This window comes from Maniola jurtina, chromosome 15 (assembly GCF_905333055.1).
Source record: "Maniola jurtina chromosome 15, ilManJurt1.1, whole genome shotgun sequence".
NCBI classification, from domain to species: domain Eukaryota; kingdom Metazoa; phylum Arthropoda; class Insecta; order Lepidoptera; family Nymphalidae; genus Maniola; species Maniola jurtina.
In genome coordinates, this window is record NC_060043.1 from 1,409,723 (window position 1) to 1,426,427 (window position 16,705).

At 38.7% G+C, this 16,705-nt stretch overlaps 1 protein-coding gene across 1 annotated transcript in view; it reads right to left on the bottom strand.

Moving 5' to 3' along the window:
• Nucleotides 1-16,579, bottom strand: part of LOC123872706 — a 62,673-nt gene extending 46,094 nt beyond the window's left edge. Inside the window, exons 1-2 of the mRNA XM_045917161.1 lie at nucleotides 16,368-16,579; nucleotides 16,116-16,267 (exon numbers count right to left, since the gene is read on the bottom strand). Coding sequence (XP_045773117.1) covers nucleotides 16,116-16,267; nucleotides 16,368-16,416 — 201 coding nt within the window. The 5' untranslated portion in view covers nucleotides 16,417-16,579. The remainder of the gene's footprint in view (nucleotides 1-16,115; nucleotides 16,268-16,367) is intronic.
• Nucleotides 16,580-16,705: the final 126 nt, after the last annotated feature.

Sequence of the window (16,705 nt, forward strand, 5' to 3'; positions counted from 1 at the left end):
CATACACACTAATAACCCTCCCGTACTACGGTTCATGAGATACAGCCCGCTAACAGCCATGAACGGACGGACGGCGGAAGCTTAATACCTAATATGCTAAGCTTAATAATAGCTTAATAATATGCTATTATTAAGAGCACTAGGGTCTTAGGCCCACTTGGGGACCTTAAGGGACCCTGAAAAGAAACGATGGTTTTAAATTCTGAAGTTAATTCATTCAGGGAGACTGAAGATTTGGAGCTACTTAGTTAAAGATTCAAAATCCTCCCCTGTTTGCTTCAAGCTCGACTACGCTACTTTCCCGTGGCTCTCTCGGCGATTTTAAATTATTTATGTTCTGTCTGCGAAGCTATACCTACAATGAAAGTTTACAATTTAGGTAGGCACTAGATGATATTGTTACCTAGAGACTTGGAGGGAGTGTTAAGTAATGATATAGACCACGGACCACTTTCAGAATTTTAAAATTGCATGGACCCCTGTTTTGACAGGGAAAATTTTCCTGTTTCCTGTGAAAAGTGAAACCTGTTTCAGGAAAAAATAAACCGTGGATTTTAAAAACAGTTATATTGGTAGTTTCCGCTATTAACTATAACTAACACATACAAAGAAAAAATCATAATCAATTATGTGGTCGGCCAGTGCTGCGCAGGCGGCGCGTGAGGCGCAGCAAGGCAGACAAAGAGTTTACGAAGCTGCTGCGGACCCCGAGTACATATGTTACGGACCTCTAAGGGGTCCATGGACCCCACTTTAAGAAATCCAGTTCTAGACTCTAGAACTCGTTTATTTTTTCGAATGAGAAGAGTGCGAAGACACCGCTAGAGCAAAGGTTCGCCTTATGTACCGGCTTATTTTTTTATTTATTTAAATACTTTATTGCTTATAAACTATGACACAAAGTAAAGTACAGGAAAGATTAGCAAAGGGCGGCCTTAATTTATAATCAAGGGCAAGATCGTATCGTAAATACAGTCAGCAAATAAATGACCTAAGGGAATCTGGTCGTCATACACAGTCAGACGGGACCCCTGCCTGAGGCTTATATTTCAACTAGTGTTTTGCTTGGTGCGCGAGCTGCTAAAGCAGCTCTCGTGACGTAGTTAGGTTTATGAGTTGTATTAAACCGATTTTTTTTATTAAGATACACAAATTACCCCGAAAACCCCATAAAACGACACCTATATCAATTTTTTTCTTAAAAAGTGCATGCCCGCCATCTTGGATTTCAAAATAAATGTCATTATCAAAATTAGCGCTCTGGAAACCTCTGAAAACGACATCCCTATCATTTTTTGTAAAAACGGGGTAGTTGAGGTTAATAAAGTAGGGTGCGTGGGTGCGCGGACCACTAAAGTGGTCCGCGAGCATGCAGAGTTTGTTCCACCGAGTAGACCTTCAGACCCTGATCATCTTTTGCCAAGAAACCACTCTTCCATCTTTTATAGCCTCCGAGATAGACACCGACAAAATTTGTACGGCGGCCATCTTGTTTTTCCAAAATTTTCCACTTTTTCTATTAATCGTTTGGTACTTTCTTCAAAGATTGTGAGTTTCAACGAAATCGGTCGAAAAACAATAGAGTTGCAAAAATCATATAGGCCGCCATCTTGTTTTTCTGAAATGTCGTAATTTTTCCCTACTCGCCTCCCCCACCCAAACACATCTCCTCTACATTATTGTATCGTTTTTTGTCTCTTTCCAGTAGAATGAGACATCCAATATTCGTCATACATTTTCTAAGGGAAAAAAAAATCCGCCATTTTGATTTTTTTTCTATTCATCGAGTAGACCTTTAGATCCTGATCATCTTCTTCCAAGAAACCCCATTTCCATCTTTTATACCCTTAGAGCTGGACACCGGCGAAATTTGTATGGCGGCCATCTTTTCTTCGCCATTTTGAATTTTTTTTCAGCTTTTTGGCAATTGGATGATGTCATGAATGACATTTGCTCGAGCACCCCCCACCTATCTTCAATACCTTAAGCGGGCCCTTCACCCGTCTCCGATATCCTCAATCATCAGCTCTCTCCATAATTTTGGCTTACTAAGTTTTTGTTTTCTATATAACACCATCAGTGAAAAAAAAATTTTTCATACAAAATTTTACAGGAGTTTCTTAGTCGAAAATCTCGAAAATCTCCCCAAAAGTGGCAACACCGGTTGCATATCTCGATACTGCCAGCCGAGATACACAATCGATTTATACATATTGACTTTCCAAAATGTTGCCAACTGCCTCAAAAACGTGGTCAAAATTTCGAAAAATGAAAAAAAATACAAAATGGCCGCCAACTCGTTTCACAGAAAAATTTTACACGGTTTCATAATTTTCCTATTAACTACAGGATATACCGCGCCCGATGACGTTTCAATCTCTCCTCTCGCTCGCACCCACGCGAAAGGGGATACCGTGAAAAAGACCGTGTCGAAAATCACTTTTACTTTGATAAATTCCAGTGTTGCCAGTCTCCGGTGACAAAAATACCCAAATGTCATTTGTACGAGCAAAACACGTAATCACTCATACTCGGATTTTGCTTAAAGTGCGTATTTCTATTTTTTACAATTTCCCGAAAATCTTGAAATTTCCCTAAAAGTGGGGTAATTTTTTTCCTCCAATCTATACCCCGAGTCTATACGTACAATCGCTTCATAGAAGCCGAATCGCTCCGATGTTGCCAACTTTGAGATATTCGAATTTTAAAATTGCGTTTTTTCGTACCTCGAACAAAACGGCCGCCATGACAGCCGCCATCTTGAATTTTTAGAAACAACTCCCGTTCTGTCAAAATACAGGATAATCATGGGCGAAACACGAAAAAATAATTATCCTCGACTTCTCCGTCTTGGATCAGTGGCGCCGCGGTTCGGGGCCGAAAAATCAAAAATTTGAAAACGCTACGACTCGGCCGCCATCTTGTTTTTTAAATTTTTTCGACATTTCCCATTAATCGTTTACTACTTTCTTTAAAGTTTGCAAAATTCAACGAAATCGGTTGGAAAACAACGGAGCTGCAAAAATCACGTCGGCCGCCATCTTGTTTTTCCGAAAAGTCATAATTTTTCCCCAGAGGGTTCCCGAATCCAAACACATCTCCCCTACATCATTATATCATTTTCCTTCTCTTTCTAGGAGAACAATTATGTCAATGAGTGAGTCAGTGAGTGGTAATCGAGCTATATATAGTATAACTAGTGTTTTGCTCGGTGCGCGAGCTGCTAAAGCAGCTCACGTGACGTGGTTATGTTAACTTTATTATATTTAACCAAATTTATTTATTAAAGATACACAATTCACCACAAAAACCCACAAAACGACACCCATATCAATTTTTTTCTTAAAAAGTGCATGTCCGCCATCTTGGATTTCAAAATGAATGTCGTTATCAAAATCAGCACGCCGGAAAACTCTTAAAAAACGACATCCATATCATATTTTGTAAAAACGGGGTAGTTGAGGTTAATAAAGTAGGGTGCGTGGGTGCGCGGACCACTAAAGTGGTCCGCGAGCATGCAGAGTTTGTTCCACCGAGTAGACCTTCGGATCCTGATCATCTTTTGCCGAGAAACCAGTCTTCCATCTTTTATACCCTCCGAGATAGACACCGACGAAGTTTGTGTGGCGGCCATCTTGTTTTTCCAAATTTTTCCACTATTTCCATTAATCGTTTACTACATTCTTTAAAGATTGCGAGTTTCAACGAAATCGGTTGGAAAACAAAAGAGTTGCAAAAATCATATAGGCCGCCATCTTGTTTTTCTGAAATATCATAATTTTTCCCTACTCATATCGCGCACCAAAACATATCTCCCCTACATTATCGTATCGTTATCCGTCTCTTTCTAGGAGAATGAGGCATTCAATATTCACCATACAAAATGTATGGAAAATTAAATTCCGCCATTTTGAATTTTTTTTCTATTCATCGAGTAAACCTTTGGATCCTGATCCTCTTTTGCCACGAAACCGCACCTCCATCTTTTATACCCTCCGAGCTGGACGCCGGCGAAATTTGTATGGCGGCCATCTTTTTTTCGCCATTTTGAATTTTTTTTCAGCTTTTTGGCAATTGGATGACGTCATGAATGACATTTGGTCGAGCACCCCCCACCTATCTTCAATACCTTAAGCGGGCCCTCCACCCGTCTCCGAAACCCTCAATCATCAGCTGTCTCCATAATTTTGGCTTACTAAGTTTTTGTTTTCTATACGACACCATCAGTGAAAAAAAAATTTTTCATACAAAATTTTACAGGAGTTTCTTAGTTGAAAATCTCGAAAATCTCCCCAAAAGTGGCAACACCGGTTGCATATTTCGATACTGCCAGCCGAGATACACAATCGATTCATACATATTGACTTTCCAAAATGTTGCCAACTGCCTCAAAAACGTGATCAAAATTTCGAAAAGTTAAAAAAAATACAAAATGGCCGCCAGCTCGTTTCACAGAAAGATTTTACACGGTTTCATAATTTTCCTATTAACTACAGGATATACCGCTCCCGATGACGTTTCAATCTTGCCTCTCGCTCGCACCCACGCGAAAGGGGATACCGTGAAAAAGACCGTGTCGAAAATCACTTTTTCTTTGATGAATTCCAGTGTTGCCAGTCTCCGGCGACGAAAATACCCAAATGTCATTTTTACGAGCAAAACACGTAATCGCTCATACTCGAATTTTGCTAAAAGTGCGTATTTCGATTTTTTACAATTTCCCGAAAATCTTGAAATTTCCCTAAAAATGGGGTAATTTTTTCCCACCAATCTATACCTCGAGCCTATACGTACAATCGCTTCATAGAAGCCGAATCGCTCCGATGTTGCCAACTTTGAGATATTCAACTTTTAAAAGTGCGTTTTTTCGTACCTCGAACAAAACGGCCGCCACGACAGCCGCCATCTTGAATTTTTAAAAACCACTCCCATTCCGTCAAAATTCAGGATAATCGTAGACGAAACCAGAAAAAAATTATGAGTTTCAATTTCCCGTTTTGGATCTGTGGCGCCGCGGTTCGGGGTCGAAAAATCAAAAATTTTGAAACGCTACGGCTCGGCCGCCATCTTGTTTTTCCAATTTTTTCTACATTTTCTGGTAACCGTTTACTTCATTCTTTAATAGCTGCGAGTTTGAACGGAGTCCCTTAAAAAACAAAGGAGCTGCGAAAATGACGACGGCCGCCATCTTGTTTTTCCGAAATGTCATAATTTTTCCCCAGTCGACTCCCCCACCCGAACACATCTCCCCTACATCATTATATCATTTTCCGTCTCTTTCTAGGAGAACAATTATGTCAATGAGTGAGTGAGTGGTAATCGAGCTATATATAGTATAATAACTAGTGTTTTGCTCGGTGCGCGAGCTGCTAAAGCAGCTCTCGTGACGTGGTTGGGTTGACAAGTATTAAAACGAAATTATTTATTAAGATACACAATCCTCCCCGAAAACACCATAAAACGACGCCCATATCAATTTTTTACTAAAAAAGTGCATGTCCGCCATCTTGGATTTCAAAATAAATGTCGTTATCAAAATCAGCGCCCTGGAAAACTCTGAAAACGACATCCATATCATTTTTTGTAAAAATGGGGTGGTTGAGGTTAATAAAGTAGAGTGCGTGGGTGCGCGGACCACTAAAGTGGTCCGCGAGCATGCAGAGTTTGTTCCACCGAGTAGATCTTCGGACCCTGATCATCTTTTGCCAAGAAACCACTCTTCCATCTTTTATAGCCTCCGAGATAGACACCGACGAAATTTGTACGGCGGCCATCTTGTTTTTCCAAAATTTTCCACTTGTTCTATAAATGGTTTACTACATTCTTCAAAGATTGCGAGTTTCAACGAAATCGGTTGGAAAACAAAAGAGTTGCAAAAATCATATAGGCCGCCATCTTGTTTTTCTGAAATGTCATAATTTTCTCATACTCATATTTCGCATCCGAACATATCTCCCATACATTAATGTATCGTTTTCTGTCTCTTTCTAGGAGAATGAGACATTCTATATTCGCCATACAAAATGTATGGGAAAATAAATTCCGCCATTTTGAATTTTTTTTTTATTCATCGAGTAGACCTTTGGATCTTAATCCTCTTTTGCCAGGAAACCACACTTCCATCTTTGATACCCTCCGTGCTAGAGACCGGCAAAATTTGTATGGCGGCCATCTTTTCTTCACCATTTAGAATTTTTTTTCAGCTTTTTGGCAATTGGATGACGTCATGAATGACATTTGCTCGAGCACCCCCCACCTATCTTCAATACCTTAAGCGGGCCCTTCACCCGTCTCCGATATCCTCAATCATCAGCTCTCTCCATAATTTTGGCTTACTAAGTTTTTGTTTTCTATACGACACCATCAGTGAAAAAAAAATTTTTCATACAAAATTTTACAGTAGTTTCTTAGTTGAAAATCTCGAAAATCTCCCCAAAAGTGGCAACACCGGTTGCATATCTCCATACTGCCAGCCGAGATACACAATCGATTCATACATATTGACTTTCCAAAATGTTGCCAACTGCCTCAAAAACGTGATCAAAATTTCGAAAAATGAAAAAAAATACAAAATGGCCGCCAACTCGTTTCACAGCAAGATTTTATACGGTTTCATAATTTTCCTATAAACTACAGGATATACCGCTCCCGACGACGTTTCAATCTCTCATCTCGCTCGCACCCACGCGACAGGGGATACCGTGAAAAAGACCATTTCGAAAATCACTTTTTCTTCAATAAATTCCAGTGTTGCCAGTCTCCGGCGACAAAAATATCCAAATGTCATTTCTACGAGCAAAACACGTAATCGCTCATACTCAGATTTTTCAAAAAGCCCGTAGTTCGATTTTTTACAATTTCCCGAAAATCTTGAAATTTCCCTAAAAATGGGGTAATTTTTTTCCTCCAATCTATACCTCAAGTCTATACGTACAACCGCTTCATAGAAGCCGAATCGCTCCGATGTTGCCAACTTTGGGATATTTAACTTTTAAAATTGCGTTTTTTCGTACCTCTAACATAACGGCCGCCATGACAGCCGCCATCTTGAATTTTTAAAAACCACTCCCGTTCTGTCAAAATACAGGATAATCGTGGGCGAAACACGAAAAAATAATTATCCTCGATCACCCCGTTTCGGATCTGTGGCGCCGCGGTTCGGGGTCGAAAAATCAAAATTTTGAAAACGCTACGGTTCGGCCGCCATCTTGTTTTTTCAATTTTTTCGACATTTCCCATTAATCGTTTACTATTTTCTTCAAAGTTTGCAAAATTCAACGAAATCGGTTGGAAAACAACGGAGCTGCAAAAATCACACCGGCCGCCATCTTGTTTTTCTGAAATGTCATAATTTTTCCCCAGAGGGTTCCCGAAACCAAACACAACTCCCTTACATCACTATATCATTTTCCGTCTCCTTCTAGGAGAACAATTATGTCAATGAGTGAGTGAGTCAGTGAGTGGTAATCGAGCTATATATAGTATAATAACTAGTTTTTGCTCGGTGCGCGAGCTGCTAAAGCAGCTCACGTGACGTGGTTAGGTTTATGAGTTGTATTGAACCGATTTTTTTTATTAAGATACACAAATTACCCCGAAAACCCCATAAAACGACACCTATATCAATTTTTTTCTTATAAAGTGCACGCCCGCCATCTTGGATTTCAAAATAAATGTCGTTATCAAAATCAGCGCTCTGGAAAACTCTGAAAACGACATCCATATTATTTTTTGTAGATTAGGATTATAATTTAGTAGGGTGCGTGGGTGCGCGGACCACTAAAGTGGTCCGCGAGCATGCAGAGTTTGTTCCACCGAGTAGACCTTCGGACCCTGATCATCTTTTGCCAAGAAACCACTCTTCCATCTTTTATAGCCTCCGAGATAGACATCGACGAAATTTATACGGCGGCCATCTTGTTTTTCCAAAATTTTCCACTTTTCCTATTAATCGTTTACTACATTCTTCAAAGATTGCGAGTTTGAACGAAATCGGTTGGAAAACAAAAGAGTTGCAAAAATCACGTCGGCCGCCATCTTGTTTTTCTGAAATATCATAATTTTTCCCTACTCATATCGTGAACCCGAACATATCTCCCGAACATCATCGTATCGTTTATTGTTTCTTTCTAGGAGAATAAAACATAAAATATTCGCCATACAAAATGTATGGAAAAATAAATTCCGCCATTTTGAATTTTTTTTCTATTCATCGAGTAGACCTTTGGATTCTGATCCTCTTTTGTCAAGAAACCACACTTCCATCTTTTATACCCTCCGAGCTGGACGCCGGCAAAATTTGTATGGCGGCCATCTTTTTTTCGCCATTTTGAATTTTTTTTCAGCTTTTTGGCAATTGGATGATGTCATGAATGACATTTGGTCGAGCACCCCCCACCTATCTTCAATACCTTGAGCGGACCCTTCACCCGTCTCCGACATCCTCGATCATCAGCTATTTCCAAATTTTTCCTCGATTTTTTTTTTGTTTTCTATACGAAACCATCAGTGGAAAAAAAAATTTCATACAAAATTTTACAGGAGGAGTTTTTGGGGAGAATCTCGAAAATCTCCCCAAATGTGGCAACACTGTTTACATATTTTGATACTGCTGGTTGAGTCACACAATCGATTGATATATGTCGACTTTCCAAAATGTTGCCAACTGCCTCAAAAACGTGGTCAAAATTTCGAAAAATAAAAAAAAATACAAAATGGCCGCCAACTCGTTTCACAGAAAGATTTTACACGGTTTCATAATTTTCCTATTAACTACATGATATACCGCGCCCGACGACGTTTCAATCTTTCCTCTCGCTCGCACCCACGCGAAAGGGGATACCGTGAAAAAGACCGTGTCGAAAATCACTTTTACTTTGATAAATTCCAGTGTTGCCAGTCTCCGGTAACAGAAATACCCAAATGTCATTTGTACGAGCAAAACACGTAATCGCTCATACTTGAATTTTGCTAAAAGTGCGTATTTCGATTTTTTACAATTTCCCGAAAATCTTGAAATTTCCCCAAAAATGGGGTAATTTTTTTACTCCAATCTATACCTCGAGCCTATACGTACAATCGCTTGATAGAAGCCAAATCGCTCCGATGTTGCCAATTTTGAGATATTTAACTTTTAAAATTGCGTTTTTTCGTACCTCGAACAAAACGGCCGCCATGACAGTCGCCATTTTGAATTTTTAAAAACCACTCCCGTTCTGTCAAAATTCAGGATCATTGTGAGCGAAACAAGAAAAAAATAATTATCCTTGACTACCCCGTTTGGGATCTGTGGCGCCGCGGTTCGGGGTCGAAAAATCAAAATTTTGAAAACGCTACGGTTCGGCCGCCATCTTGTTTTTTCAATTTTTTCGACATTTCCCATTAATCGTTTACTATTTTCTTCAAAGATTGCAAAATTCAACGAAATCGGTTGGAAAACAACGGAGCTGCAAAAATCACGTCGGCCGCCATCTTGTTTTTCTGAAATGTCATAATTTTTCCCCAGTCGAATCCCGCATCCGAACACATTTCCCTTACATCATTATATCATTTTCCGTCTCCTTCTAGGAGAACAATTATGTCAATGAGTGAGTGAGTCAGTGGTAATTGAGCTATATATAGTATAATTTGTACGTGATTGAATTTCGATCGGAGCCTACGTACCTAGCTAGCTAATATTATGTAGTTTCAATTTCCGGCCAGACGTGTTTCGTAGAGCCGTATTTCAGTTATTTTCTAGTTTCATTACTGGACAGTTTGACGGTGGTAGTCATATTATAGCCATCGGTCTTCTATTCGGGGAGTCTGGGTTTAAGCCTGGATGTTAGCTTTTCGGAACTAGGTTTTAGGAAAAGTAACTCTAGTCTCGATGTTCTAGAAAACTCTGGGCCGGTTGCAAGATTTGTATGTATCGCAGCGAAATGGCATAAACAGGGAGTTGGCCATATCCCTAAAGGACGAGTGTTAAAACGCTCAATTAGACCATTTTACTAAACAAATGTAGTGATATCATATAATACTGAGCATACTTTATTATTCTTCTTCATGAAAATATTCTAGGCGTAGAGGTACTACATGGAATCACCAGAGAAGAGCCTTCAACCAAAGTGTTTGTATGGAATACGAAATGTCACTAAGCATTGTGAGTAGAGACGTACGCCTGAGAGCTCTCCATAATATTTTCAAAGGTGTGTGAGTGAGATCCGCACTTGGCCAGCATGGTACAGGTGGACTATGGCCTAAAGGAGTGTGAGATCTGCACTTGGCCAGCATGGTACAGGTGGACTATGGCCTAAAGGTGTGTGAGATCTGCACTTGGCCAGAATGGTGCAGGTGGCCTATGGCCTAAGCCCTTTTGATTCTGAGAGGAGAGCCGTGGCAATAGTGGGCCAGCGATGGGTTAAAATGATAGTATGTAATGTGAAGATAAAAACAGCTGAGTTGCTTTGTAGACTTTAAATGACAACTTATTAGATATTCAATGAAGACTTGCTTACCTTGCGACAACCCGCAAGGAAACTTCTTGGCATTTAGCAAGAAAATTGTTTATATAACGGTAAAGTCACGTTTATCACACGAGCAATATCCTCTACTACATGATACCCGCGACTTTGTCCACGTGGAATGTTTAAAAATCCTGTAGGAACCATGTATTATATCGAATAAAAAGTAACTTGCGTTAATCCAATGAATAATCTATCTCTATTCTCAGTCAAATCCGTCCAGTACTTTTTGCGCGAAACGGTAACAATGACACACGCCCACGCACACAAGCGCGCGCGCACGCACTCCCGCACGGACACACGCTCGCACGCGCGCGCACACGCACACACACACACACAAACGCACGCACGCACGCACACACACACACACACACACACACACACACACACACACACACACACACACAGAGACAGAGAGACACACACACACACACACACACACACACGCACACACACGCACACACACACACACACACAGACACACACACACTGGATAAAGTGGCTTCTTTTGGTGAAGAAATTATTAAAATCGGTTCAGTACTTTTAGAGTTTAATGAAAATATTATAAAGGTTCGGAGAGAGAAAGAAAATTCGATCTTTAAAAAACAGGATCGCGATTCGCGGCTTGATCAACAATGGGCCATGTCGATCAAAGTGCCCTCAGTCTCGAGCGTGTGCAAATGGTACTCTACTGAACGGATGTGCGCTTAAGGGATGAGTTGCCCACACATGCTTTTGTTACTTTACGAGAGAAAATCGAAAGCGATGTAAGGAAAAGTTTGCGCTTATTAGTTTTGTAAAGTTTTCCGAACGAATAAGCAAGTATACAATGGGCCATGTCGAAAGTGCCCCTAGCCTCGAGCGTATGCAAATGGTACCTACTTTACCGAGAGCGGATGTGCGCTTTAGGGATGAGTTGCCCACACGCGCTTTTATTAGGTGCTTTACGAGAGAAAATCAATCCTTTTCGATTTTCTGGGCTTATTAGTTTTGTAAAATTTATCGAAAGAATATAAGCAAGCAACAACAATGGGCCATGTCAAAATAACCCTAGAATCGAGCGTATGCAAATGGTACTCTACCGAACGGATGAGGGATGAGCTCACACAAGCTTTTGTTACTTCACAAGAAAAAATCGAAAGGGATGTGAGGAAAAGTTTGCGCTTATTAGTTTTGTAAAACTTTCCGAACGAATAAGCAAGCATGGGGATAACAATTTTATTGGTAATCCATATCCATGTACGTATTATAAATATGGGCCAAGTGTCCGTCCGTTACCGTTCACCGCTCAAACTTGTATACTGGTATACAGGACATGGTCAATAGGATACTTTTTAATCTGGAAAACAAAGAAATCAGGGGATTCAAAAAACTTAAATCCTCGCTAATGAAATGGCGAGTGCATTATGATCGTCATCTGCCGTCTGTACATAATATAGCTTCTAATTCCTCTAAATGAAGACATCGAACAATTATTCACTCTACGAATTCAGCAAGATTCATTGGCAGCTGAGGTTTTAGCTAGTTCACACAGGCTGCGTAAGCGTAGACGTAACGCGTACCATTGCGTTGTATCACTTGTAATGTATGGAATTGTATGAAACATGGCACACCGCTTGTGTAAAGCGTGGACGTATGCATAACCCGGTGTGTAAGGGGTTTATGCGCGTCACTACGCGCGTGTCACGTGTACGCAATTGGTGTGAATCGGCCTTTAGTCACAAGTCGCATCACAAAATTACAGACTATTTTTGATCAAACATGGTTAAGGTATACATAGTTAAAGACCTGAAGAGTGAAGAGTTCCCAAGGGATTTAAAAAAAAATAGAGATCCATTCGGACGAAGTTGCGGGCTTCAGCTAGTTCAAATGTTTCATAATTGAACTAAGTAGGTATCTCTTAATGTTGAAATCCAATAGAATACCTAGAGGAAGCATAATATAGGCGTCACAATCGAACCTAAATGCAATAAGTGACCGTCATCTGTCGAATGTCTATAAATAGCCTTCTATTGCTCCGAATGAAGACATCGGCCAATTCACTTTACGATGTGAATCCAAATGCTTCCAGTTCCTAGTACTCGATATGGGATTATGGCGTAGCTCCTGTAGGCATAGAAGCAATGGCTTTAATAATAAAGGTCCTTTAAATTACGAGTATTTATTGTGAGAAGTTCGTTGTCTCCACAGATCACGATCTGCAACAAGGTACCTACCTATGTTAAGTTTTCTGATGGCATAGAGACGATTCTATTTACTCGAGTATTTATAGGTCTATGCTCAATATATAGATTTTTGAAGTCATTTGGCTTGTGTGAGTCAGGATTCATGAATAATTTTATTAATTAATTTAGGTACAGCTAATTAGGTTTGTCAACCCAACATAAATTATTTTAATAGAGCGCTTTATAAGAGGGATCTTTAATTTTTTTACATAGCATTATTTTATAAAAACAATTATACTAAGTAAATACTAAAACAATAATCTTAGAGAAAACCTCATGAAACATTCGAATTTCGAACTCACAGCACGTTTTCAAACCGATAAATCGTTAACTATTAATAATACCACTAAAAAAAAGTTTCTCGCAAATGGTAGAAAATAATTATCTACACTAACCTATATTTCGATTTTGGAGTTTAGATTACGATATTAGTCAAAATAGACCCCAAAAATAAGTTCCTACGTTCGTAAACTTTTTTCATAAAAATTTTGAGACTGGATAAGAAACGTTTGACCATGTGAATGCGTGGCAATGAAAGGGAAGCGAAAGATGCTTATGACAAAAGACTTCAACCTTTGACATTAAATTAGGCGTACGAAACCATCTTTCAAAGCTTTATCTTCGAGATCTTTCACAATTTAAACTTGCTACGTCAGCGATGAGGACTTTTGAACTTACAAAACATAATTAGTGAGTGCGCAAGTTCTTCTGGCTGCTATAAATAGTATACGTACACATCCCTACTTATTTCTTTGAATTAAGACATCATCAATTCACTTTATGAGCGACCATTGTTTTTTTACGAGACAATTATAACAATTAATTCCGCCTTAAGTTAAATTGTTTTTCTTTCCGACATGCGATCCTTTTATATAAATCAAGTTGTTATTTTCATAAAATTAAATATCATTATAAAATACGCCTCTATAGAATATCTGTAGTAATACTTAATTCTATAAATGTTTGGTTCAACGCAGCATTCTTCTTTAGAATATGATAACTCTTTAGTCTTCTTTATTTATGATAACTCTTTAGTCTTTTTGCAGTCGTTTATTTTGAAAAAAAGGGTAAGCTGACGTTTGTTGATTCAGAAAATGTATAGTAACTTAGTAATAATAACAATTATAAGATTATAACATCTTATATTTAAACGTTGTTGACTAGTTGTGTCGATTCCCAATGAAAAATGCAAGAGTAGGTACGCGTAGATTCTTCGTCACTATTTCTCCCCATATATCCGAATTAAGACATCGTCAATTTATTTTATGAGCGTACGTTGGCTTGTGTATTGCAAATTGCGATAGATTTTATCTATTCTACCTACCCACGTACTCTACAGTGCGGAATCGAGTAGGATTTATGGCTCTACTAGTTATTCGCATCATTTAGGAAGGAAGACAGTTCATCTTCGTAGCATTTTACAGGTTAACTTCGTCTACAAATGCTAAATGCTAATATGACATGTTCCGTCAGAACTAAATATGTACTTAGATTTTTAGTTCTATATGTCTAGAAGTGCCAACTTAAATAAACTTATCCACTCTGTCTATACAACATATCCAAAGGACTGTTGAGCTTTCATAATAATTTCCTTTTCAAAATTAATGTAGCATCTTTCTGGTTAGACCGATAGTTTGCAAAGTAGGTAGGTAAATACGTGTGTCTAAACTCTATATTAACGTCTGCAATTAATAAGCATATTTTGGCAGTCGAAAGCAGAGTAAACATTAATAAGAAATATGTAGGTATTCAACCATTTTATAAGCATGGCTACTAATAAGCGATTGAAGTGGTTTGTGGCGATTGATGACGGTTTACGGCTGTAGATTCGCAAGCGTTTAATTGCTTTGCTATTTTGCTACTAAGTATTGGTTAGAAACTTCCAAGTTCACAGTTCAATAATGTGGACTTTGGAATTAAGCAATGGAACTGCATAGAATGTACAAGCTACACATTACACTGAAGATTTGTTATTCCAAGGATTTTCTAATGCCAGATAGTTCTTCTCAGTTAGCCAACACTTTCCTGGCCAATAGCAGCGTATAAAATAGACATTAAATCTTCAAAAAATATTACAGACTGTACCCAGACATATTCCGATATTCTGATGTCCAATACAGACAGCATTTTGTTGGCAAAGTGTCAAGTTCAGAAGGAATTGTAAAATCTTATCCGATTGTCACTAGATCTTCGAGTTTCGGTAAAGGATGCTTAATATCGAAAAACTTTTAACGAGAGATAAGTTTTGGATTAAGTTTTATATCCTGTCATGGGTCGCTTACTTAAGTAATTTTATACACCTATCAAGTCTGGTTTTCATAGATTTTATTCGATAAATCGAACTTTGACAAGAAGGCTGACAGAAAACTTGAGCTGGACTGGGCAGCATTTGCTGTCAAGTCTTCGATTCGTCGATAACGCAAAGTCAGATCAAAGTCATCAATGTCCTGCCAGTAAAACTCCATACTTCATAATGCAGTATGAAGCATACGGAGTAGACAGTGAAGTTGGCCTCATCCACAAATTCAAACTCGCACTCGCACAGTGGACGGAGCTATAATGAGTATTTCTCTTGGGAATAAAATCCGGAACGAGGAAATTCATGGAAATTAATCCGACGCAGCTCAAAAGATTAGCAAGCTGGAGTGGCAGTGGGAAGGCCATGCCTGTTGCAGAACGCAGAAACAACAGCCGATGGAGCAGAGGTGTTCTGGACCGATGACCTGCAGAAGGTGGTGGGTAGCGGGTGGATGAGGATTGAGGACGTGTTTGGTGGCGCGCTCTTGAAAAGGCCTATGTCCAACAGTGGATGCATACAGGCTGATGAATTGAATTAGAAAGCTGGTGTGGGAGAGTAAAATTTTATAGTAAAAGGGGGTTTTAAAGAGTAAAATCGTATCGAATTTTAAAATTTTCTACCTCAACAAAGATTGAGAAGATACCTACTTTGTCATATATAGTGTATTTTCGGTTAAAAAATGTCTGATTAAGGGATTTCATTCATAAAGGAAATCGAAAGGAGGATTTAAATTGCATTTAATAGTTTAAATATAGATAAATAATTACCTAATAATTATTGATAAAAATTTTAATAGGCAATTAGTCACGTTAGGTATACAGCTACCTACTCGTGTTTTTTTAAAATTAATGGGTTCCATTTCAGCATCAATTTTTTTGAAAGTTAAATTTAGCAATTTGCATATCTGTAACTTTTAGTAAAAATTAAATAACTAGGTACTTACGTTTTAAATAAGAATTATTATACATTAATTATATTCCGAAGTTCAAGGTTTAAAAATATGGTTGGGTACCTCAGTTACGTGACTAAAGTAGGTAGGTACCTAGTTACCTACACAATAAAAATCTTATATTTTTTAATAGAACTTACCAACACTTCGTGGTGCGTCCTATTGCCTCTATGTACCCATTGGACGTTGGGAGGTGGTATCACCAGCAAACCACCACAAGGGATCGTAACGTTCGTGCCCTTGTCTGCGGCTACTTGCCGAATTTCAACCTCCTCGCCCAAGGTTCGCGGAACTGGCACACAAAAATAAAAATAATGAAACGTCCGTGAAAAAATTAAACACCAGATCATTCGAGTGGGTATCTATTTATTATTTAATTCAATGTTATTTACCTTCTATTCCGAGGCAGAACAGAGGCACCAATATGCGTTTAAGAAACATACTACTATGTCTACATCTAAACTCTAAGAAAAAAATCACAATCACTATCTACACGAAGTAAAAAAGATTTTCTTTCTAACTAGTTTATTACATTATACAGATTTTAACGACGGAAGGCAAAAATAATAGGAAACAAATCTCACAACAAACGTCCTCACTCCATTGATATAAATCATAGACTAACAATTTTGTTGATTGTGAATGTTGCCATGTCAGTAATTCAAAAGCTACCAGTGAAAATAGCTGTTAAATGTCAAGTAAAACAGCTGTCAACTGTCGAGTTCTCTAT